Source organism: Rissa tridactyla, chromosome 7, assembly GCF_028500815.1.
Source record: "Rissa tridactyla isolate bRisTri1 chromosome 7, bRisTri1.patW.cur.20221130, whole genome shotgun sequence".
NCBI classification, from domain to species: Eukaryota; Metazoa; Chordata; class Aves; order Charadriiformes; family Laridae; genus Rissa; species Rissa tridactyla.
In genome coordinates this window covers 31,567,346-31,593,337 of record NC_071472.1, presented here as the reverse complement: position 1 = coordinate 31,593,337, position 25,992 = coordinate 31,567,346, and the positions used below count along the sequence as shown (strand labels likewise).

General features: G+C 44.7%; 1 protein-coding gene across 2 annotated transcripts in view; it reads left to right on the top strand.

Annotated features, from left to right (window-relative positions):
• KLF7 (KLF transcription factor 7) overlaps nt 1-25,992 on the top strand; it is a 66,175-nt gene that overhangs the window by 16,895 nt on the left and 23,288 nt on the right. For both annotated transcript variants that reach the window (XM_054209200.1, XM_054209201.1), the window contains one exon: nt 15,777-16,389. In XM_054209200.1, coding sequence (XP_054065175.1) covers nt 15,777-16,389 — 613 coding nt within the window. The remainder of the gene's footprint in view (nt 1-15,776; nt 16,390-25,992) is intronic.

The following is a 25,992-nucleotide window of genomic DNA, read 5'->3' as shown; positions in this document are numbered from 1 at the left end:
TTGTGTTTATTATTACAGTCAGTCCTTCCTCCCATGCGATCAGTATTTACCACTCAGCCTTTAGCTTCTCTGCTGTTTTCTTCCACACTAAGTCACCTGGCATAGGGGTCGTACCTCTCTAGCGTTCTTCAAACTCATCAGGAGGTGCACACAGGACCTAGTTTTCATAAAATCCTCAGATTTGCTGTCTGTGGTTAAGTAGGTGATTAGCTAGGACTGTTTTTCTTCCCCTTCCATTCTTTTGCCAATTCACAAGTTACTGACAAGGATTGCCTATAACTGTGTTTGTCAAGAGCCAAATACAGAAAGGCCATGACTCTGGCTGGGGCTCAGGATCCGCAGTGATACATACCCTTTTACTACAATTCTGCTTGAACCCAAATGCACTTAACCCCTAATCCTCATAATCATTTTACAAAATTTTCTAATCATAAACCTTCTGGTAACAACCTTCTCTTGTTAACCACCTACATTTATGTGTCTGTATCCAGTCCCCAAAAGGAAGGGTCTTCATGGTTGCAGAAAAAAGCCTGGAGACAGGGATCCTAAAGTCACTAAAAACAAAATTTCTTTTTGAAAAAACCATAAAGCACACACTATTTCTGGAATTCCACCTGAGCTTGATCAATACTAATGAAGCAGAGCTCTCCCAAAAAGGCAGCTTGCATGGAAATGGCTAAGAGATTCTTTGTGCAATCTTAATGATTTTGAGAGAGACATTTCCCCTGTGAATTGCTGTAGGAGTTTGCACCCCTTCCCCCATGCTCAGCAGAGGCAAGAACATATGACTATCCTCATGTAAGGTAGCGCAGTGTTAATAACGCTGCTGTATTGATCAAATTGGGCTGCTTTGTCACCAGGGACATCTGAGAGGATTTATTCTGACTCCTAAGGCTGTGTGCATTTTCCAGTCCTTTCAGTAGGCGAAGGGTGTGTTGTGCTTTTTGTCTTAGCTTGCAGGAGCGATGCTTTCAAAAGATTGCATGGTGTCCCACCATACACTGCCTCTATCATTTCAGCTCTCAGGGCTCCCACCTCACTCCCACTCAGAGCTGGACGTGTTTCAAGTTCAAAAATGCGTTGCAGCGACATCCAGTTGTTTGCCCTTGGAGAGCGCCTGGAGGAGCGGCCGCTGGCTGCTGGAATGTGGATAAACACAGGGTGACGGGAACAGGAGAGGCTTCCTCTTTGCTTAGAAAGTGACCAAAACATCAGTAAGAAAGCAGCATAGAAGGAAAAACATGTGCAGGGTGGTTTTGTTCCCTTCCCCCCCCACCACCCAGGCTGATATTCATGACCTTGTTAAAAAGATCAGTCTGCATTAGAGACAGCACGTGGTCATTTTTAAGTGTAGGGAGAACCGAATGTGGCTTTTATTTTTCCATCTGATAAAATGACAATTGCAGGTTTTACTTACAGAAAGCTCTGAGTAGTCTGAGGAGAACACGTTCACCTTGATATTATATTTATGAGTAAAAATGGTACAAGGCAAAGAAAGCTCTTAGCTCAGATGTAAAGAAGACTTTTAATGCAGTTTTTGCTTCCAGAAATGCACCATTACTCTTGGGGCAGGGTCACATTAGCAGGCTTGACAGGGAGGACTGAAATGCCTAGGATCACGCAGGGGCTTGCAGAGGCAATTTGACATGATGCTTCTTTGATAGGTGTCGCGATCTCGCTGCTGGGTGGTGATGGGACATTTGCAGAGCAGGGAAGGGGTAGAGACATTTGAAACGGAGGAAAACCCCTGAGCCTTGCTCTGGTGATGATGGGAGCACCATGGACGGGACTCGTGTTCAGAAGTGCTGCGTTGTTTTCTGCAAGGGCTCAGGATGGTGAACCAAGTCATGAGTTGTGCCTGGAAAATTGTGTCCTGAATGAGTAGGCCGGCATAGTGCTGGCTATAGCTAAAGCAGCACACTTTGAGTGCGTTTCTCTCCCTTTCTGAGTCCCAGTTTGTGGACTGCTGGGACTGAAGCAGATTCCTCCAGCAGCTCTGGCCACCACAAGGCATTTTGGCTCTTGCTTCAGCTCTGATATCATGCAACCACTTTTGAAGCACAACTGCTTGGAAAGCACAACCACTTGGGAAACAGAGCCGGCTGGAGGCAAAGCAGCAAAGTGCTCCCAGGAATGTTCTGTGCAGAGCGGAGGCTCAGCCTGTGGTCTCTTGTGTGGCTCCTCCTCTCCTGGCATAAAGGTTACCTTTGTATGTTTATAACTAAAATAAAATTGCAGCTCCTGAAAGCTATAATTTGTACTTGAGGGAACATAATGTTTGTGTTTAGCTATTGCAGGGATTGTACCAAAGCATGGTGACAGAGGTCTGGAAGTGTTTGGGATGATGATAGCTGGCAACAGGCTCCACCTTTGGGGGCTACTAAAACCAGCTTTAGTTAAGCATATCAATGATAAACAAAATGCCACGGAGCACTGGTTGTACCATGAGGAAGAGGACCCCCCTCCTGCAGTGGGAGAGGCTGTCCTTCCTCAGTTGCTGCTCTTCCCCTTCCCACAAACTGAGCCAAGAGAGCCTGGCTGCGGTCTTCCAAGCCGTGACATTGGAGACTTCCATCACATCTCAGAAAAGACAATAGAGGGAAGGAATGGCATACAGCCAACCCACAAAAGCAGGCTTATCTTGTGAGATGCTACATAGGCTTAAATAGATGTCAAAAAGGGAAATCGGGGAAAATAGGACACTTAAGGTAAACTAACTACATTTTTTAAATGTCTGAGTTGGAAATATGCCAGGTAACATGTCCACTGTTGGGATTATAATGACTACAAATGTTTCCTCTTTTCCTTGTTGGTAAGTGGGGTTTTGTTTCCTTTCCGGAGGGTGGTGAGGGACTGCAGTTCCCTGCACTGCATGTTCAGTAGTGAGCTGGAACAGTCTATGGCAGTTTAATGGGTAAGGCTGCAGTGCTGTCAATGTGACATCTTCCAATTCCTGGCATTATTATTTGGGTCTTTTCATCTCAGGAAAAGATGCATTTTTGAGTTTCATTTGGTTTACTCAAAGGGATACTTAGGGATGGGGCCGGGAAGCTGAAGGCCTCACAGCAATGTAGGTTCAGGCAGACAGGATGCTAAAAGCCTTGCCAGCAGAGAGATACCTTCATCTGGTATCATCTCCGCATGCTGGTGCTGAGCGTCGTGTTTGGTGTTGTACCTGGAACTAATTTGGGAACCCTCCCGGTTAATTTTGGGGGGAAAAATGCCAACATAAACTTGAGGCAGGGTCTGGCAGTTTTGCACAGTATTCTCCAATACGTTTCCAAGGATATTTTGCCAGGAGAAAAGAAGGTTTAAGAGAGAGCATGAAAAGGGACAGTGTCTTGCCTTGACTGTGAGGCTCCTGCCCAAGTAAAGAGTATTGCTAAGGAGATGCAGCGTGAAGAAACAAGGGATGGAGAGGGTGCTCGTAGGGAAGAGAAGCTGGAGAGAAGAGTCTCTTTGAGGTCCTGGAGCCAGACGGATTTCTGAGCAGGGCTTAAACAGCTCCTATCGCATCGTCCACCTTCAGGAAGAGTAGAGGTTCTCCTGGCCTCTGTTTCTGCTGATGCTTCACCACAGTGGTCAGCCTCTGCTTTTCACCAGCGTGCTTAAAGTAAGAGAGTACCATTCTTTGGGCCTTTCTGCATTATAGTCTCTGCAGACCTGGAGTCTGCAGGTACCCATACAGGGCATTTCTATGAAGGCACATCATAACGGTTTATCATATAGTTAGCTACTCTAACAAAAGAGAGTCTTGTGTACAGAAGCATCTTGAATTAACCATGGTGGCTGCTTAGATGCTGGGAAGTCACTGTATCTTCCAGGAATACCAAAACATCGCATTCCTTCTAGGCTATTTTCTGGCTGCTGTGCTATTAATAACTTTGTCCTGAAATAGCACTTTCATATTGCAGCATATTAAAATCCATAACAACTGGGTGGGTGTCCACAGTCAACAGACCGAAGAAGGCGAGCCAGCACGAGAGCCGTGGTTGTGTAAATTGGCTCACAGAGGTGTGCTGACTCTGAGCAGCTGGTGATCTGACCTGCCGAGCTTTCTCAAGTCAATAAATGGCAGGGCTCTTAATGGGATCTCTCAGTTTCCCATGCCGTGCTGCAGCCGGTAGCCGTACGGCCTGCTGGAAACCACGCTGACATGAGACTGATCTCGTGATCCTTTCATGAGGAGTGAGCAGTGCCTCGACCAGTTCTGACAGCGCACCTTGAGTTACTAATGATATCCACAAAAGGCGCTGCCAGATCAAACATAGATGTTTGATCTAATGCATTTTGGGGATACAGGTCTCCTCAGATGCCTGTGGGCAGCTGCCTGGGTTGCTGCTGAACAGTTGGGGCAATACCAATTGGCACTTCACCAATGTCCTCTGGCAGATTGCTTTTAAAGAAGACCATGCTGCTTTTATCACGGTGCGTAGCAGCCCAAGTGTACTGCCTGTGAGATTTGAGGCTGATCAAAATCGCTGGTGGCCAGAGTTTTGGAACAAGCGCCTTGGCAGAGCAGTGTAGAAAAGAAAAGCAATGGAAAAACACCCTTGGCTGTAAGGGAGCATCCTTTAGAGGGCATCTGGCTTTTGAGTAAGAGGCAAGTTTATCTGCAGTGGGAAGTTCAAGGGTGAAGGCTGTTGTTCCTGTGCATAAATGATGAAAACTGGCCTAAAAGTGGCAGAAACCAGTTTGTGAATACCTCTATATAGACTGCACAAATTAAAAAAAAAAAAAAAAAAGAAAAGAAACAAATCCAAGTATCAGGATGTCTGAAGTTGCTGTTGTTTTTAAATTTTTCCTATTTTTCCATTTGGGTCACATTGTTCCTAATAAAGTAGACAGGATTTGTAATATAAAATAACCATCTCCAGCCGTCAAAGAACATGTCAAATTCTGCTTCACGTAAGCCACAAAGTTAAATGGCGCTAATCAAGAGCAGAATTTTCATGGAGTTTGAGTGTTGGCAAGGTCCTCAGCTGATGTAAACAGGAACCATGAAATCAGGGCTGCTCTGTGCTGATTTACCCCAGCTGAGAATCCGGTTGTGCTTCCCATCGCTTTGTTTCTAGTCTGAGTTTTTTTTCCTCAGTGTGATGGTGAAACTCAAGTCTGTTGTCTTCTCTTTTCCTTGCCCAGACTGGCATATTTATCGTGGTGGCACATACATGTTGTTCTTGTAAGATAACAAATTGCCCAAATGATTTTAAAAAAAAAAAAATCAAAGAAAAAAGCAGCAAATGGATTTTTGTAAATGTGCTTGAACAGTTGCTGTGCTCACAGTAAAGTTTAAACTTCAGCCAAACAGCCTACTGCTCCCTGCATGGCTGGAGGCAAGCTTTGGTCCTATATGTTTATTATCATTTAGAAATGGTATAAATGCTCTTTTATTCTTTTTTGTTCTGACCTTATTCTACAACACATTCCCCTCCTTCCTCCTGCTTCCTGTTTCTCAGACGGGTCCCCACCTCTTCCTCCCCACAGCCAAAAATAATACAAAAGGGAACATACAAAAGGTTTTTTGAGCCATGAGATGTGATAATGAATGGGCATCGTGTACAGGGTAGATACAGTAGTCCCACTGCAAAAATATTGAACACGCACAGTCTAGATGAGGAATTGCATGTTTTGGGGTTAGAAATTCAGTGTTATGCATCCTGTTGTTTAATATGTTTTTAGGTCAGAGCAGAAGAGGTGACTCGCAACCCAGGACTCTTATGAAATGTAGCATATATTGAGTGTATTGATCACATCTCTTCTCCAGGTTTGATTTAATAAGCTAATAGTGAAGAATTGTCCTTATGAATATGCTGTTGCCTGAAAGTGTGAGAACACAACTGGTGTATACGTCTGTGTCAGCTCCTGAGAAGGAAATGTTAAGCTATCTCTGGATGTTAGTGGAACATCTCTAAAGAGTACATTTTTTCATTCATGATCCTATCCAGAGTAATTGCAAGGAATCCAATTCTGCTGTGTAACCCCACTGCAATACTTTGTAAGGATGAATCTTAATTGAGGATTGAGACTTAAAATATTGCTTGTAGGTTCCACAGCCGTCAGCATTTGCTCTTGCATATCCATTTCCTGTGAGAAGTTTACCACACTCTGGGACATGCTTTGAACCTGATCCTTTGATTTCAGCAGGAGTTAGGGCTGGCAATTCAAGGAGCTAATTGTGCCTTTTTGCTATTTATAATGCTAAATTAAAGCTGCTTCCAAACCGGACGGCAACAGGTTAAATACACACTTGATGAAGTTTGGAGAAAAGTTTGCAGTGAGGGCTACTAGCCAGCTCACTCAAAGCCATCCAGCGTTGTTATATAAATAAATGTTCTCTTCAGAAAGATTTTGAAACACACTTACATTGCATATATATAATTTCTCAAACGGTCATTGTATGTCACTCTGCTGTCCGGATTGCATGGCAGCACGCAGGGCATGCGCTGGTGTACAAGCACACATGAGTTTTATCATATTTCGATACTAGCACAGTGGGCTGCCTGCACTTTTGAATTCTTGATTTGGCTATCCTTAATCCTTTGCTGACACTGATGCTATTTTTTGTTGTTGTGACTGGTTGCAGATATTTTTTCTGTCTTTATTAAACAGTCAAAAAACAACAAAAGGCCTCCAAAGCCCTGGTTCAGTGTTTGCAGATTTCTTTCATCCTTTTTTTTTTTTTTATCTAGATGCCTATCAAATTCAGCACGCTTAGCTGCAGTCCTTTGTTCAATGTCTCACAACTAGTGCACTGAAATTATCTGTGCTTAGAGCCCAAATACCACAGATTTTTAGTGAACAAATTTGGCTTGTCCATTTAAAAGAATACTTGTTAGATAAGATATATTTCATTATCACTAAATTTGGGAACAAATCTTGATTTTGACTCCTTGGTTAGAGAATGGGTTCAGACTTTTTTTCTGTTTGAGTAATTTGTTTTACCACCTATTTCTGCTGGTGAAAATTGCTAATTTATGGCAAAAATGGTTTTGATCCTTTGAGCTTTAGAGGCTGATCAAAGTCTTTGATAACCCTGGTTACATCATGTCCCAGAGCAACAGGAAAATGGCTTGTGATTCTGTCCGTTAAGTAAATCCGCAGTATTTTTTACATTAAAATGTATCTTTGCTGAATGTGGTTGAGGCTTCTGATTTCAACATCTTTTATGCTCTGAAGAAAAATGCTGTGGAGAACATCCAGGGAGAAAGCTGTCCGGGTCGTGGTAGGAGAGTGTTTGTTGAGAGTGATGGGCGTGAATAACAGTGGATGGGCTGGTTTGGCTAAATACATTTCCTTAAAAGGTTCAGTCTTTGGGCTGAGAGCAAGGGGGAAAATGGGCACAGGCCATTATTATATTGAAGAAATTTGCAACCAGAATCTTGAGTCCTGTGTAGTGTATTCAAGAGTTAATAGACTTGTCCATTGCAGACTGTGGTGGCTAGTGAGAACCATTCAGCTGGTGTTAAGAGAGGACTAGCCTGATGGCTCAGGCATATGGTGAAGTTACCACAGGAAAGCAAGTCTTTGCATATGAAGTGATCTTTGCTGACTATGTGTGTGCCTGCTTTTTGCTCTTGGCAAAAGCCTGTTTCTTGAGCGTACAGTTAACTTGATTTCCTTCATATGTACAAGGGATTAAGAACATGCATGCAGATATTTACTATGAGTTAGCTGTCATTACATGTCTTATTGTTGTACTTGAAAAGTGGTTTTAGCTGTCTTTTTTTTCAATGAACTATATAATACGTGGGCGAGATGTGCTGGCACATACATAGCACCCATTTTTAAAAAGGGCAGAAAGGAGGATCCTGGCAACTGCTGACCTGTCAGCCTCACGTCTGTGCCTGGGAAGATCATGGAACAGATCCTCCTAGAAGCTAAGCTAAGGCACATGGAGGACAGGGAGGTGATTCAAGACAACCAGCCTGGCTTCACCAGGGGCAAGTTCCGCCTGACCAACTGTCCTGGTTTGCGTGACACAGGATTAATTTCTCTTTCAGTAATTTGTCTTTTCAGTAAGGTCTCTTCTAATGCTTGGGAAAACTGCATTTCTAGAAGACTCTAGTGTCTGAATTTGTGAAAATATTTACTTTATAGCTAGCTATGGTATGCAGGTTTCAAAGTCTCAGTGTTTCTGAGCTAGCCAGGTGCGGGGACAAGGAGGAACGAGACCTGGGCATTTGACCCAAGCTGGCCAATAGTATTATTTCATACCATGAATGTCACATTCAATATAAATTAGAAAATTTGATGAGGAGTTCTTCTCTTTGGCTGCAATCCTGAGAACTTCGTGCCCTGGCCTGGACCCCTGAGGCCTTCCCTTCCTCCCGAAGCTGTAGCGCTCACGGTGTCCGACGTTTGCTGTCCGCTGCCAGGAGTGCACAGCCTCCTGCTGATAGAATTGGCTGAGCATAATCCTCATATATCTTATATTAGTATCATGATCAATATTGATTCTTTAGTATTATTAATGTTAATTATTTAGTATTATTCTATTAAATCTGTTTATATTTCAACCCTTGGGTTTCCTTGTTTTTCCAATTCCCCTTCTTGGGCAGGGAGGCCTCATCAGGTCATAGAATAATTGTCTAAACAACAACAAATTGTTGTGGGTTCTTCAAACCATAACACCAACCTAGTGGCCTTCTGTGATGGGGTGGCTACATCAGTGGACAAAGGAAGAGCTACAGATGTCGTATATCTGGACTTCTCTAAGGTCTTTGACACGGTCCCCCACAACATCCAGCTCTCTAAATTAGATAGGTATGGATTTGATGGGTGGACTGTTCAGAGGAATTGGTTGCATCTAGAGGGTTGGTCAATGGCTCAGTGTCTAGATGGAGATTGGTGACAAGTGGTGTCCCTCAGGGGTCCGTATTGGGACCAGTACTAATATCTTCATCAATGACTTAGACAGTGGAATAAAGTGCACCCTCAGCAAGTTTGCCTATGACACCAAGCTGGGTGCTGCAGCTGACATGCCTGAGGGATGAGATGCCGTCCAGAGGGACCTGGACAGGGTCGAGAAGTGGGACCCTGTGAACCTCATGAGGTTCAAGGCCAAGTGCAGGGTCCTGCAGCTGGGTTGGGGCAAACCCTGGTATCAGTACAGTCTTGGGGAGAAAGGGATAGAGAGTAGCCCTGACGAGAAGGACTTGGGGGTACTGATGGGTGAAAAGCTGGACATGAGTTGACAACGTGTGCTCGCAGCCCAGAAGGCCAAGTGTATCCTGGGCTGCATCAAAAGAAGCGTGGCCAGCAGGTTGAGGGAGGTGATTCTGCCCCTCTACTCTGCTCTGGTGAGACATCCCCTGGAGTACTGCATCCAGCTCTGGAGCCCTCAGCACAGGAAAGACATGGACCTGTTGGAGCAGGTCCAGAGGAGGGCCACAAAAATAATCAGAGGGCTGGAGCACCTCTCCTGTGAGGACAGGCTGAGAGAGTTGGGGTTGTTCAGCCTGGAGAAGAGAAGACCCTGGGGAGACCTCAGTACTTAAAGGGGGCTTATAAGAAACATGGGAACAGACTTTTTAGTAGGGGCTGTTGTGATAGGAGAAGGGGTAATTGTTTTAAACTGAAAAAAGGAAGATTTAGGCTAGATATAAGGAAGAATTTTTTTACAATGAGGGTGGTGAAACACTGGCACAGGTTTCCCAGAGAGGTGGTAGATGCCCCATCCCTGGTTCAAGCTCAGGTTGGATGGGGCTCTGAGCAACCCTGTTGAAGATGTCCCTGCTCATTGCAGAGAGTTTGGACTAGATGACCTTTAAAGGTCCCTTCCAACCAAGACTATTCTATGATTCTGTGACTAGGAGTTTTATCTTAAACTCTTTGCAATAGAAATGATTTTGTATTGCCTGAAACTTGTTCTTACTTTTCGTTCATTTCAGGCTGTGGTTTTCCCATTTTCCCAAGTGTATTTTGCAAAACTACTTATTTTAATACTAAAATTCTGTTTATTTTATGCTGTCCCAAATGTTAAGCTTCTGATGTGCTGCAGCTTTTTGACAACTAGCAACTGCCCAGTAGAGGTTGCCAAGAGGAAAAGCTGGAGGTTTTGGCAGCTGGCTGGGAACAGATGACAATCTTGGAATAGATGGGCAAGAGTATTGGGTTTTGTTGTTGTTCAGGAAGTAATGAAGGCTTTTGGCAGTGGAAAGAAGATGCACCTTTGAAACCTTGTTTTAGTGTTACGGACAAAAATAGCATGGCGTTTCAGGGAAGGCAGGTGAGTTTTGAATTTCTTATTCCTCTTAACTTCAGGGCTGCTCCATAACATCCAGTTCAATATTTGCCGCTGGCATCAGCAACACAAGTGCCACCACAGTTCAAAGCTTTTGCTGTTCTGCTGGAGAATGAAATACTGGCACCGGGCACTGGACCTGGTGCTGCTGTTTCTTCTGAGCTTGAGTGAACTGTGGTGGCACTGGCCTTACAGTTACTGTTTTGGGTTGCCTTCAGGTTGAGGATGCTTTCCGTTCCTTTGCAGTCTTGAGACTTTCACAATTATTTAAAGTTAGAGATGAGGCCCCTTTTTTGTGTGCCAGTGGGAAGCAACGGGTTCACGATGGAGGTTGGAATTTGACCTTGACTACTACATATATAATTCTGCTTTGCTCGTATAAATTATTCTGCAAAGAGAATCCTTTCAAGTATTGTAAACAGAGCTAGTAGATCAGACCTGCTTGTCAACCACATTCAACGTTTTCATTCTCCGTCACAGCCTGATCTAAGTATCCAACTTCTTAATTAGGTTTTGGATCACTTCCAAGATTAGTGCTTGATGTCCAATTATATCTGCAGTAAAATGGTATTTAGAAATAACTAGCACTTCCAGAAAAGAACTTCCCATGATTTGCTAGAAATTTTCAAAATCAAGATGTTATAAAATACTTCAGCATCAATAAAACAAAGGAACCTCGTGAACGTGTTGATAAGTTGTCTTCCCAGACTTCTTGTCCTCAAATAATTTTAGGTGTTTGGGCTTTGTTTTACCCCTGACAGAACTTTACTGTTGCCACATTGTTCTGTCTCTACGTGTGCAAAATGCCCAGGAGTTTGAGTGCTTTAAAGATTTCACAGCATAGGCAGGTGCTTCTGAAGTGACCTGTGATTTTTCAAGAGCTTGTATGTGTGGGTCAAATTCTGATAAACAACATGGCTGACAATCGAAACCAGTTGTTTGCAATTCATTGGAGCAAGTTTAGATTTATACCCTGTGAACTGAGAGTTAGTTTTGGGTCATGATTTGGAATTGGTTTTCCAGAGCTGTCTGGACCTGAACCCAGATGCCAAACTTGTGTCCCTGCAGAGGCCCCTAGCCAATGTGCATGTCTTTCCCCCATCATTCTCTAAAGAGGAGACAGACACATCAGGTAGCTATGCTGCCGTGAGGCTTGGCACATTGATGATGGCGGTCGTCCCAGCTAGAGCCTTCCTGCTGGTTGCTCTCTGGGGTAGAGTGATGAAGTCAAACATCAGCATCGTGAGTGATGACTCCAGCTCCTTCATATCTGGATTTTGAATGTTCTGGGTTGCACTTTAACCTGCACAGCTGACAAGCACCCTGAAACTTAGTCTGTCTGAGCCAAACCGAGTATCTGCAAGTCGGGGAGGGATTGGAAAGTCTGTGGTTTGTCTTGTTGTTGCAGTTAGTAGCAAACTGTCTTGATTTCTGCTGTCTGCAGAATTAGGTGAGTGCTGATCTCTACTGAAAATTGTACACATGTATCACACCTCTACTATGAGAGGCACATGCTGGGTTTCTCTTGTGTTTTATTTCATAGTGGTGAGCATACTCAATGTGTTTGATAAATAATCTTTAGCAGTAGATGAGCTTTAGGTGAGCTCCAGAGGTAAGAATACAGGTAGATTAGAGGTCATACCTTTCTGAATTGATGGACGTACTGAACACGGAATTTTCCTGGATCAGTGCTACTACAAATTCTGAAAGGACAAACAAAAAGTAGGTCCTTACCAGCCACAGGACAGCACAACAGTGGCTGTCTTGTACAGTCTGAAGGATCTGGTATCACATGTGGAAGTGTCATGGTGTGCAGTTTTCGTGTACTCTGCTGCTATACATGCCCCAGAGGTTGAGGTCATAGTATAATGTGTGGAGCAAAGACATGAGTTACTGGTGTGTAGTCAGGAAAGACAGAGTTTCTTGCAGGTGATGGAAATGTGCCTCTGATGGGAAAGTGAGCCTTTTTGCAATTGTATACAAAATTGAAAAATCAGACTGAGGCCTTGTTAGGGTTGTCTGCATGCCAGGCTGCCATCCTGTTCTAGCTGGCTTCCTGCAAGTACGTGGGGTCTCGTGAAGTCACATCCTATTATTTGTCAGCCATGAATCATCATTTGTTTTAACTCGCTAAATTGAGGAGCAAGGTGCAAGGAGAATGACCCTTGTTAATCAGGGCAGATGCATTGAAATAGTGGGTCACTTTTTATCCCTAGCCTGCAAAACCAGCTTGACAGCAAACAGCAGTGTTACGGATCTTCTTCTTGTGTTCCTGAAGGGAGCCATCTTCCTCTTCCCATTGCAATTTTTGAAGTCTTAATTGCTGTAAATCCTACAGGCACCGCCTAAGAAAGTTCAATACCCACCAAGTTGCCTGCAATGTAGCAACCAAAGGATAGTCGCGTGTGACGTGTATTAAATCCATTACACAAAGCTCCCTCTCTCTTGCGTAAGTGGTTAAGGAGAAGCTGGACATCCATGTCAAGCGCGCGACAAGTGCAACTCACTCCTGTCTCAGGTATCTTTGGACCATTTTCCTACCAGGCTGGTAGTGGATGTAGGAGATCTACAGGGAGTCCATCAGTTTGGGTTCATACCTCTGTGGATAGTGGTAAATAACCTGCTGCTCCCACACAAAATTGGTAGGTTTTGATGCACTCGTTGGCAAATAACTGTGTGGGAATGGAGATAAAAGAACTCTCCTGCCCCTCCTGGTGGCCCACTGGGCTGAGTGGGGACCTTGGTAGTCTCAGACTGGTTTCTCCAGGTCAGATCTCAAGATGAGGGGGTGGGCTTAGTTGGCCTAAAAATTGTCTTGCCAGGGCAGGAGTGAAGAAAGCAGGCTGTTTTCAAAACCCTGGCTCACCACCCTCTGGGTGATTTTGGGCCAGGAGGAGGAAGGTCGCATAAGGTACTTGGCAGAAGCTGGGGAGTGCATATGGGGGAAGACGCTTTGTTTCTGCCGGCAATTGACCGCTCTGGCAAATGCAGCAGCAGGTAGGGCCCTGGCAGGGGGTAAAGGAAGGGCTGTGGCCGTAACTCCTCGACAGGCTTTGTCTGCCATGCAGATTAGGTGGAGGGCTTTTCTGGCTCAGCGTTGCTAGGCTCTTCCCCCCTATTGACTTAGTGGAGAGGCTGAGGGGGGCAGGAGGGAGGGACTGCATTATATTCTTTCTTTGAGTTGTTTTTTTCCCCCCTCTATGGGGAGATGGGCTTGATCCACTGGTTTTGGATTTCAGAGGCAGAAGGCAAGACATGACCAGCTGGTGTCTTGAAATGGCACAGGTGCAATGGCTGCGGGAGGGGGGAGCCAGGAATAATTACAGGTTTCTGAAGCATCAGGCTTTGCCTGAAAAGGGCTCATCGAGAAACTGCTCTTTATGGAAAATTAATGGTGAAGCTGGAAAAAACTGTCAGGCCCACTATTGTTGTCATGGGGTAGTGATGCCTTAAAGGAGCAGCACCTCCTGCTTGCCTCCCCTCTACGGGCAGCCCGGAGCCGGCGTGCAGCTTTCTGATCCTGCAGCAATTGAAATTTCATGTCACTGTCATTAGATTTAATGGCCTTGAGTCCCTGTCTCTTTATTTTCTTTTTTTTTTTTTTTCCCTTTCCATCCCTAATTTGTGATTACACTTGCTCTTTCCCTTGGAAGCCTTTTATTTATTTGTCCACTAAACCTGTTTCTGCCCCACTGGGTAAAGGCTAAGTGGGCCAGAAAGCCCAAATTACACAATGTGGGGAATTCAAAAGCATCGCCTCTTTTGGTGAGGATGGTTATTCCTGAAAGACTGTGAAGCACGTTTGGAAAGCAGCCCCCCAAACCTGTTAGGATTCATCTGGGGAGAGACCAGATCCCCAGTGCAAGCCGTTTCTCACGGTCCCAGAAAGGCACTTTAAAAAGAAAATTGAAAGGTTGCTTAAGGCAAGAGTACTAACTGGTAAGTGTCTCACCTCCAGGTCTGTGTGCAGACACATCATATGTACAGTGTCATACCTCTGAAAATAACCTACACGCTAAAGTATAGCTTGTTTCTGTTGCCATTTCATTGCTTTTTGTCCAAGTCCATCTCTGTGGGTCAGGTCTATAGTCAGCTATTATTTTAAAAAGAAACAACAGATAACAGTCTGACAAATTCAGTTCTGAACTCTGGAAGTCATCCCAGCAAATTGTATCTGCAACCAGCAGTGCTACATTGAAAGTAGTAATTTTGAGTTATGCAGTAGCTCCTAGAGAGCTGCGAGTGGCCTCTTTACACTCCTGTTGATGGGACCTTTCTACTCAGAAGGCAGGATTCTCTGTCTCTCCTCTGGTCATATGAAGCTTTTGTTTCTTGATCAGATGCTGGACTCTCCAGGTTGAGATGTAGTTGGGTCGTTAGCTCTCATAGCCTGAAAATTTTTGCCTAAAATCCCTTTCTTAATATCTCTATTGAGGAGTAGTTTTTAGAGGTTTCTAAAATGTATTAGTTAGAATGTCTCTTTGTCCAAGTCCTGTAAAATCACAGTGGTGGTATTAAACCAGCTAGCCTTTCAGGCAGCAAGAAATGAAAAACAGGACTAATAAACTCCATTAAAAGCTCCTCACACTAGAGCAAACAGTTTTCTATAAACAATAAAAGTTTATAATGTTGGTTATGGAGAACACTGGGCAGCGTGATTGTGCCTGGAGACTTTATTTGGGCTAGCTCACGGCACCTCAGAATAAGGTACATTCAAGTAGGAGGCGCACCCCATCCTTGTGCTGATGATCACTGCTGTGGACATCCAGGAACACAATTTTATGTGCCAGCCTCTTTGATTGCATCTTCACCTGCTTTTTAATAAGGTGCGCGTGTGTGTTTGTGTGCAAGTCTGGTGTCTTCTACAGAGGAAGCCCCATTTGACCAGATGTGCCAAAACCCCTCTAAAACTGACAGTAAGTCCTTGTTTTCTGTCTGTCAGGCCCTTTAAACAAGTTGTGGTGTCACTGGAGGTTTTTCTCTGTCTCCTGTCTTAAAATGCTATGTTTCAGAATTGTGCTGGTTTAGGAACAGATTGGGCCCCAGCTAACTACGCTGAGTTAAATTTGGAGTGAAAGTTAGTGTTTGTGAAGGAAGAGCAAGCAGTTCTTTGGAAAGGTGACTTTTTGTTTGTACATGGCCAGGCGATGGGGCCATTAGGATAGTTTATGCGGAAGTGACTGTTGGCCAGATTACACTTAAAATTGAGAAGGACCTGCTATCCATGGGACAATGTGCAGATTTTTTATGAATATGTAGTGGATGCTTTTGGTTGTTGTATCTTCACTTCTACAATAATATCTGCTACCATACATGGATATTCCCACACTGTCTTGGAGCAGCATCAAACAAGTGCCAAATCCTCATGTCTCCCAGAATGTGACCACCTCACAAGAAGGTGCTGGTGTGCATGAGTGCTCTCTCTGAATGGCTCTGGACCACATTGTTCTCCTGCCCTAGGTGGCAGCTATGTGGCAACCTCTCTCTAACAGTTGTTTCTCTCCCTCCCCTCTCCCTTCCCCTTCTGCAGACATGCCTGGAGTTGGAGCGATACCTTCAGACTGAACCACGGAAGATCTCTGAGACCTTTGGTGAGGATTTAGACTGCTTCCTTCATGCCTCCTCAGCCCCAGATGCAGAGGACAGTATCCGACGGCTGGACCCCATCCTTTTACCAGTGGAGACGAGTACGTGTGACAAAAGCGCCAACATGGACATTATCCTCTCACGGGACAAGCTGCTGTCTGAGACGTGCCTCAGCTTGCAGTCCACCAGCTCTTCCACAGAAGGCTACACAGCCGTCAACCAGGCCCAACTCAATGCAGTAACCTCATTAACGCCCCCTTCCTCTCCGGAGCTCAGCCGCCACCTTGTAAAAACCTCACAAACTCTCTCAGCGGTGGATGGCACTGTGACGTTGAAATTGGTTGCCAAGAAAACTTCACTCAGCTCTGTGAAAGTGGGTGTAGCAACAGCAACCGCGGGGACAATAAAGAGCGGGCAAAGTGACAGTGAACAAGGAGGTACAGGGGCAGAAGCATCCCCAGAAAACAAGAAGAGGGTTCATCGCTGTCAATTCAATGGGTGCCGGAAGGTTTATACAAAGAGCTCCCACTTAAAGGCTCACCAGAGGACTCATACAGGTACTTGTGTAGGATGCTTCTCTCATCTTGTCCCCCTGCCACCTAACCGTAACCATCTCCTTTTATTCTCATTTAGAAAAGAAAAAAAAACTCTTCTGAAAGTCCAAGCTTCTATCTATGAAACAGGGAAATGGAAAAGATATGGTGGGCCAGCAAATGTACCCATTATTTGATAGAATGGAGGAGTTACCGTCTACCATTAACCTGTAGGGGTTTCATACATCTTATGGGGCTTGATGCAGAATAATTTTAGGATACCTAAGGGATGTAGATGTATCATTCGTGTTAAAACTGTGGGCTTGACAGTTTGGGTTTTCAGCACTCGCTTCCTCAAGACAACTTCAAAAATGTTAATTTTAGTCAAGTGTTAATTGCTTTAAATAGAAAATAGGATAGGTAGGTTTTTGTTGCCTTTTGTATGGGTGAAAGAGAAAAATGTATTTCAGATCTGAGATATGTAGTTTAGGAATAATGTGTGCATGAGAAAGCATGTGTATAGATGCAGACATGTAGGTACATAGATGCACATACCCTTGAGATGCTCATGATCTTGGACTTCTCTGGTGGTAAAATACAGTGAGAACAATTGAAAGAATAGAGTTTGAATGGAGTATTCTATGTAGAGAGGGAATAGAATGTATGGGAAGATGTCAGGTTGTTATTGTGGGTAATATTTACTAAAATTGCATAAAAGCTCCACTGCATAAGCTTCTTGAAGCATACCAAATTGGCTTAGGTTTGGCTGTTCAGGATCCCCACTCTCCTGTCAGTTGTTCATAGTCCCCAGTAGCGTTTCGGCTGGTATTCAGTGGCGGTAATAGCTGTGCAGTTTGCTTGGGTTGCTGCTTTGTTCTGAGCTTCGCATGTGATGAGAGATGATAAATTCCCATTAGCACTCTCTTATCATGTGATTATTCTTGTTTCCAGAGGGATTGCTGTAATCAGTTTTCTCAATTTTACTGTAAAATGTGTGGTCTCTTACGATAACTGCACATTTAATTCACAATCTTATCATGCAGGCAGATTCCTAGAAGCGAGGTTGTTCTTGCAAGGTAGAAAATAACATGTTGGACCAGTGCAGTAAATCAAACAAATGTGTGGATTGTTAAGAGAGCTGCATCCATCAACTACTAGGCAGCCCTGTAAAAGTTACATGGTCTGAAGTATAAATCATATTAAGACATAAAAGGCTTTGGTTTTGATTGTTTTATGTGGGCTTTCTAGTGCTTTTACTGGGGATAGCCGCCTTGCCAGGAGTGACCTCACTTGTGATCCAGTGATTTGAAAGCCAGTGAAAGTAGTGCAGTCATTTTGAAATTCACATCATCGTGGTCAGGAGGCTCCTTGCAGCGCTGGTGCTGCTGTGCAGCTGGCCCCTGCCAGGGCTGTGCAGGGGGATGTCCCAGCCAAGGCCTTAGCAGGTGTCAGGGCTCCCATGAAGGCACAAATGCAGAGTGTGAGCGCTGTTGACATGGCAGTCTCGTCTGTTCAGATGTGACCCCTGCGTTCCTCACTGACCTGGAAGTGGTGGATCTTATACAGCTCTTCCTGAAGTTAGTCAGGGATGTGACACCATCACCTAGAAAGGGTGAACTTTTGGAGTTTTTCCGGTTCTGTCACCCAATAGGTGGGGTTGTGGGCAAGGAGTCCTGAGGGTGCACTTGCAAAAACCACTACTCTTTCAACACCTCCACTCTTTGGAGTCAAAATCTTGCAAGATTTTGCATGCTTTTTAACCCAGCCTTAGGCCTGGTTGAATTTTGTATCTGAGATCAAAACCTTTCCCTTGATAACATCAGTATGTGAAATCTTACGTTTTACAATTAATCCACAATGAGAAATATAGTCCATAGGACAAAGTCATTCAGACCTCTTCATCCTGCTTAAGTGCTCTGTTCCCTTAAAAATCACTGACTGTTGGATGTCTTAAATCAGAGCTGGTACAATCAAGACATGAAATCTGTTTATGTGGACCTCTGAAGGGGGATTTCCCCGGAGGGAGCTCCTGCCACTGGTAAAAGAGAGGGATGGAGAGGAGTAACTATGGAAATTTGGGACTGAATTATAAATGGCAGGGCTGCCTCCTTTCCCGTGCACGCCTTCAGGTCTAGGGACAAGGAGTCCTTTTCTCCATCAGTGCTTTGTTTTTTTCATGCCGTGAGCTGAGTGTGCTGTGGGTTGCAAATGCACCCAGCAGTGCCAATGGCTACTAGCCACTTGGCTTAGTCAGTGGCTGAGCCAGAGGGTCTGAAATGATTGCGAGATATTTTCCTTTGGCTGGTAGCTTGTTAGTATGTCATGCAAGAACAGTCTGCCAGTGCGGGCTCTGTGTAAAAGGGTGTGAGCGCCCTGACAGACAAAGAGCTCTCAGTGTGGGGTTCACAGGCAGGGAGGCAGATGCGGGCTGGTCACCCAACTTGCACATGCAAAGTCCACTTGCTGGATCAAAGGGATTTACTGCAGTGCGTGAAAACAAGAAAACCATGGGCTGGGGAGCTGGGGGGTGGAAGGCGGCGGAAGGAGGTTGCATTCCTTTCGTTCGTATGTAAGGCTGACCAGACAGACACTGGCTGGCGTTCCTCATTGCTGTGTGATGAGCCAGGCTGGGCTGGAGGCAATACAGACCGATAGCAGCTTGCTAGGTTGGAGCCGATCTTCTCTTAGGGCTTTACTTTGCTGGGAGAGCCCAGAGACAGTCAGCCCCCACACTGCACTTGGTGCTGTACAAGCCTCTCTTGTTACTCTCCCGCATCTCATCTGTAAGAGAATCAGGGCAGCGCTGTAAGGCCCATCAATGGTTGAACTGGTTATGAAACCACCTTCTGGATGACCTTTGGAGAGGGAAAAACAATCATCTGTGTGGGAGAGAATTTAATCTGGAAGTGAAAGGGAAAAACATTGGATGGAAAGGGAAATGAAAATATTTGACTGAATTCAGAGCAAGCTGGGGCATCTGAAGCAAAGGGTGTGTAAAGGAGCTAAGAGCAGTGGTGGGACTGACTGTCAGAGGGCGGCAAAGAAGCCACTCAGGGGAGAAATAGCGTCTGGGACTGTAAACAGGAGGAAAAGGTGAGCTGTAGGCTTGGAAAGACCATGCTGCCAATGTGACGGTGAGGTAAAAACATCTAAAGAAGGAGCCACCAGGACTGGCATGGGAATCCAGCCCTAGCACATTCTCACATTCTTATTCATGGAGCCGACATCAGTGCAAACAATGACATTTTGTCTCTTTTGAGAGACAGAAATTTTCATCCAGCCTTCACACATGTATGGAGATGAATCGCCGATGTAATGGAGGGTGGAGAGGGAAGGAATTAGAATGAGCCACAATCCGGGTGTAGTCATTAGTACTTCCTAAATTAGAAAACAGGATATTGCTGGTGAGTGTCTGGATGCAAATAAGTCTAAGGGTGAGCTGGCTTGTGACCTATGGAAAGATTAATCATGGAACGTCACTGTGTCTCCCAGATCAAAGACCTCTGGAGGAGATTTCTATCTCCTGACAAAGCCATTCATATCAGGCTTCCTTGCAGTAATGTACAAGGGAAGGTATGAGATGGCATGGGTGCTTTCTGGCCAGAGATAAAGCATCACATATAAACTGACCAGGAAATCCTTAAGATTGTGATAGCGATAAAAAATGACCTCTAGGGGTTTCTGCTGGGGTTTGCATTTTATGAGTATCAGAAGGTTTTGGGTTTTTTCTTTATCCGTCTAAAACCAGGATCTGATACAACTTAAGCTCATGTCTGAGAAACAGCAGTTGGGCACCTCATGTCTATATTTAGGTTTCTAAAGCCTAAAACAAGTGGGAAATACCCATGTAAATAGATGTTACAAGTCTACATGCGATCTTAAGATAGCACTTATTTAAGTGGAGTTTGTTTCACATTGTCAGGACATCTTATTTTAAATTATACAGTTCTTTGATCCAAAGTGCTGAGTGAGAGTAACTAAAACAAACAAATCCACCCTGCAGGAAAACAAATTACTACATTTGCAAGAAAAAGACGAGAGACACAAGAGTATTAGAAAGAGCATTAATGAACAGGAAGGTTTTTAAAACAACAGAGAAGAGCTTTCCCAAAGTGTTGGAGATAAAAGAGGAAACATCCAGAATTTGGAAACGATTGGAAAAGACCAAACTGAGGAGAGTAGGCCGGATGATAGATAAAGAAGATTAATACAAAGTAAAGGAATAATAGAGAAAATAAGACTATCTGTGTCAGTGGTACCACATGAACGGGAATCCGCATTGCTGTGTTGTGTTAGTGTGGTAGGACCCGTGAACAGAAAGCCAATGAAGAGAAAGAAAAAGCAAATGGCCAAGCACAGCACCAATTCTGCAGGACGCAAGGTATTGAATAATGACTTAGGGAAAAGCATTTGGGAGGACAGTATAGGCAGCATAGGATAAATGAAAGCCAAAGCCCAAGATTTTTTGTTGTACAGAAACTCATGGCTTTGTAGCGAGTCCCCAGCTCTGTGTGCAGGGCTGCACGCCAGCAAGGGGACACAGAAGATGGAGGATGCTGAAGTTCCCATGGCAGCAGCAGAAGCAACGGGTGAATTTGCCACTGGAAACGAGAGCAAGGGAATTGAGGGAGGAGGGGTGTGTGAGGAAGACCTTCACTCAGGGCTGGATTTGTTTTGGGGTACAGTTGCATTGACAAATTGGAAAGATGTGTTTCGTTGTGGGGCTGGGGTTTTTTTGAAGTTTTTTGGGTAAAAACATAACAAGAGTTTATCAAAGCTGATTAAAATAAGCTCTTTAAAACTTTCTGGTTTTGAAGCCTTTTAGCCATTTGGCAAGTTTGGAGGAGAGTGTTGTGATTTCACTGTGGATGGCCAGAGCGTCACTTCAGTATTACAGTGAGAGCTTAGGCTGAGGAAATGAGCTTTGTGAACCTCCCGGGCGGCAGGAGGACAAGCCTTGCCAAAAGCAGCCCTTGCCATTTAAAACACCAGTGGTGTTCATCTATTGCTTAGTAGCCAATACGTGAATCCTCAGTCCTGTTTCTGCTCCATCATTTGCCAAATCAATAGCACAGGACAGCCTTACTGTTTGGGTTTGAAAATATAAATAGGTATTGTTTGTTTGTTTGCCATGTGAGAGGATTTTTGGCACAAGGGAGGCCTAGAAAGTGATGTTTGCTGTCTGCTCAGCAGCTGCAGGAGGGAGAGTGCAGATGCCTCCAAGTGTTATGGCAGGCTGTCTTGGTAAGGCACGGAGGAGCCATCTCTAGCTTGTCATCTAGTGTTTTCTTTATAACCATCCACCCTGAACCCCCATGAGGCACCTAGCAAGGGGGTGAATGATAGGGATCACAGAGAAAGACTCAAAGTAAAAACCCTCAACTTGTCTTCTGCCGATTTCCCTTTGTGTTGCTGCTGTCCCACAGTGTATACAAATGGCAGGTTAATGACAAGAAGCTATGATTTTCTTGCCCATTTGTCCAAAGCACTGGCACTTTTGAACTGTTTGAGGTCACACCAGGCCTGAATCAGAGATGTGTGCTCAGAGACCTTGGTTTAGGCTAAGGTGGGCTTGCTGGACGAGAAGGGCCTGAGCAGGCTGGGAGAGCTGAGGCACTCTGGGCAGGAAAAGCCAAGTGCGCTACTTCTTGTCTCAAAAGCAGGTGCCAAGTTAGGCTTTTCCTAAGCACAGAGTGAGTATTTGAGTCTGGGTCATATCTGGGCAAACAGCCACGAGCCTGGATGGACCTCTCCTAATCCAGAACCTGCCTTTCACACCCCATGCAGACATGGACCCACACACCTACATAGCAGCAAGCAGGAGCAGCTGAACTGCAAAGCTTCGTGGAAGTTGACCTAAATACAGCGGACCTAAATACAGCGTCCATGCTTCTGCCAAGGGTGGTGGTGTCCCAAACAAAACCATGGGCACCATGGCGTAGATGGTGCCCACGTATAGCAGAGACCAACTGCAGGTAGGGGGACCAGCTAGGCCTGCATTAGCACTAGGAATAATGGCTGAAAAAATGTATTTAAAGATAGTTAAAGGGCAAGTTTATGATGAAGAGAATGCAAGGTGGATTTAAAGAATAAAATTGCTCTTTCTGTATTGCTGGAGTTTAGGAGAACATGTATTTGTGTCTTCAGAAAACTTCTGTCTAACCAGTTATTTACCACACGCCAAGAGTGAGTGGTGACGTGCTGCAGTAGATTGAAATGAATGAGAGACAAGGACATCAAGTCAGGGCAGTTTAAAGACTAGTGTAGCCATTTTGGAAAGGGGAAGAAAAAATACTGCATGGGACGTGCTTTATCCACAGGTCTCTGAGAGAGTCCAAAACCTTTGTGTCACTGCAGAACCGAAATCTTTCCATAGGTCAGCTTTATACATGATAAGAAGACTTACTAAGAATGAAAAGCCTTTAAAACATTGCAGGCCAGTTCACAATCCCAGCAGTCCCCATTTGTAGATAGGCACCCAAATGTTGCGTTGGGTAGATTCGCTCCTGGAGGTGTCTGGCCTTTGAAACCTGGGACTGAGAGCTGGGTCTGCAAAAACTGAATGCTGAAAAAACATTTGCAGGCGTGCTAGCTAAGCTGACGATGACAAGCATGTGTTTCAAGATAAAAGCTGATCCCCAGCTGAGTTCTGAAAGAAAGGTGTCCTCGCTGTATGGCAGTGTGCATTCAGAGGCTTAGAGGGGATTTATTCCTTCCTCCTGTACGTCTGGACTCTTACCACCAACAGAGAGATCTTAATAGATTAGTTTAGTTGGACAATTTTGCAGTGTCATTCTAGCTTTTTATGATGACCATAAGCGATCATCAGTGCACTAGAAGCTTATATTATTTCTTGGAAATGAATGTTATAAAAATACAGGCATGCACATCTTTTGTTCAATATGTAACTGCATGGAACTGTATTATGGTTGATTTTGCATAGACTTCCATTTGGACCTCTTCTTGTTGGTCACCTGTAACTTTGCAAAGCTTTTCCTTCTTCAGAGTGAAATTTTCCACATTTGGTCTTTTTCCAGTGTGGTTACTGTTTGTTATTTTAGAAGTTGGAGGAAAAATATTTGGTTTTGAGGAGAATGTGGCATGTGTGTTGGGGAGGGGCAGGGAGAAAAGAGCTGTCCTCAGTGTAACAAGTTTAGCTAAAAACTTGGCCTGTGTAATGGAAAATAGTCTTTGAGTATAAGACTTCTATCTGTGAATATCCGGGTAAAAATTAACTCAAATGTACTAAGCTATGATCTGTTGTAAACTGACTTTCATATGAGTGTGGTACATGTGATACAATTTTTTCATTAATTCTTTGCAAAACCCATAGAATCCCAAAGGCAATTCTTTTCCTGGGCTTTGTTTGGCTTTGAATATGTTTTAGGAAATATGTTTCATACAGAACACCTCTTTATTTTTTAAAATTTTCTCCCTGAAGATGCAGCATCACACAACAATGGAATTTCATAGTACATTTGTGTCCTCCTTTATTTACACTCACCTGGCAGCATGAGTGACCTGGGTGATTTCCAGCTGGGTGCTTGTACCTCCCTTAGACCTAAGGACAGGTAATCATCTGTGCCTTTTTCAAATTCCAGATGAGGAGACTTCCTAGCCGGTAAAATTAATTTTTACTCACTGCCTTATGCTCTTGAGACCAGGCTGCTTGGTTCACCAAGGTTTGCCCACCAGTGTTGCCAAGACGTTTTTACTGAGCCTTGCTCAGCGTGAAGCACCAAGGAGCTCCCGCACCGCTGGGCACAGCCTGCAACCTCCAGCCCCAGGAGAGGGAGAACGCACCAGAGAGGATGGGATCTCGTTCAGGAACATCCCGTGCCTGCCACCGTGTAGGTAGCCCTGCCCTGACACCAGTACAGCCTTCACTGCGAGAACTTGGCAGTGTGTTTTTTAAGCCCAAGCACAGTCCAAGCCACCTCCACCCCCAAATCAAATCCAATATCTGAATGAATGAAAGCATCCTGGGACTTCTTCCATTTTTTAATTTTTGTGGTTGACAAAACTGGGAAACAGAAAGGAATGTATTTTATTTTCGCCTTGTGTTTTATTCCTGTGCTGTCTCTGCCAGTATGCATCTTTTTTTTTGGTTCGTCTTTCTCCAGTTTTTCAGTGCTGAAAGGGAGAAAGTGAAGTGATATGTAAGTGGTGAAAAACATCAGCACTGTAATAGTTTGAATAAGCAAAAAACCCACGTTCATTAGCAAAAATATGGAGCAAAATGATTTAAAATCATAGCATTTGGAAAAGGGGGTGTCCATTCCTCTTTTTCATCGGTTCGAGTCCCTGAAACACACTTCTTATATTTTGCCTGGAATATTTGCCTTTATATTCTGCCTTGAATTTCTCATAAACGCTTGGCCTAAAACGCAGGTGTCCAAAGAGCACATCCTTGGTGCACTGCGCTGGATTATGTAAATATGTGCCATGTCCCATAAAGGGCTCTCTTCATTGTTCACCCTCCAGGGTAACTTAGAAAAAACAAAGAGAAAAAATATATTTCAGGGTCCTGGAAAAATCTGACCCAGTGAACTGCTGAATTTTTCTCCTATTTCATCTGTTACTTTTGCCGCTGCTGCCTTGCCTTGCATCTTTGAGCTCACAGAGCTCCACTGAATCTGAAACTAAAAGCCCTTATTAGAGGAGATTTTTTTTAAAGTTCTTGCCTCTCCTCTGGGGACCGAAGTAATGGCAGCTTGAAGCAGCGGAGAATGTGTAATTAGGGCAAACAGCAATGCCTCGCATGATGGGGAGAAACAGGAGGAGAGGAGGGGAAGTGCGCAACAGCCCGCGTGCACAGGCTGTTACTAGGAGACCCCGGCATGAAATGCATGAGATGCGGGGTGCTAATGGGCCAGCCCGGCCGCCTGGGTACCAGCCCGACCTGCTGCACAGCTGCTTCTGCCCTCCCGTTGCCAAGCAACTCCATCCTTATTTTTTTTCCTTTTTTTTTCTTCTTCTTTTTTTTTTTTTAAATTTTCCTCCCCTCCTCACTCACTCATTCTGGAGGCTTAATTGGGTAGTTTTGCTGCTGGTGTTGCTGCCGGGCCCCCGCCTGGGCCTGCTGCTCAGCTGCTGTCCCCAGGGCCTGGGGCTGGGGGAGGATGTGCCGGCAATTAGTGGGGCAGAAGCAGGGGTTGTGCGCCCAGGCTGGCGCCGGCATCCGTCCCTCGGCCCCGCTCCCTGACAGCCAGGAGCTTCCTTCGGAGGGGAGCTGCGGAGAAGGGGTTTGAAAGGGGAGCGGTGTTTCGAAGGCTTTATCACTCTCAATGGGAGTCTTGCGTAGACCCGGGGAGATAAAGCGTGGCGTTCCTCCCCGCCTTCAGTGCTCTGCATGTATGGCAATGGGCGTTCATTAAATGCGTCCTCTCAAGTAGAGTAGAAAATGGGAAATTTCCATTTCTTTGAATGTTGCTACATGCTTTGCTTTTCTCTGCTTTTCAGCTAGGCAAGTGGGCTTTGTGGGGGTGTGTTAGGTGCTTGTGTGTGTGTAAGACATAATGCTGCAAAAATTCATTTCTTTTCTCGTCCTGAATGGCTACATACTGAGGACTGCTGCTGACTCGGTAGACAAGCTTTGGCAAGGCCCTTAGGGACTAATCTGGTGCT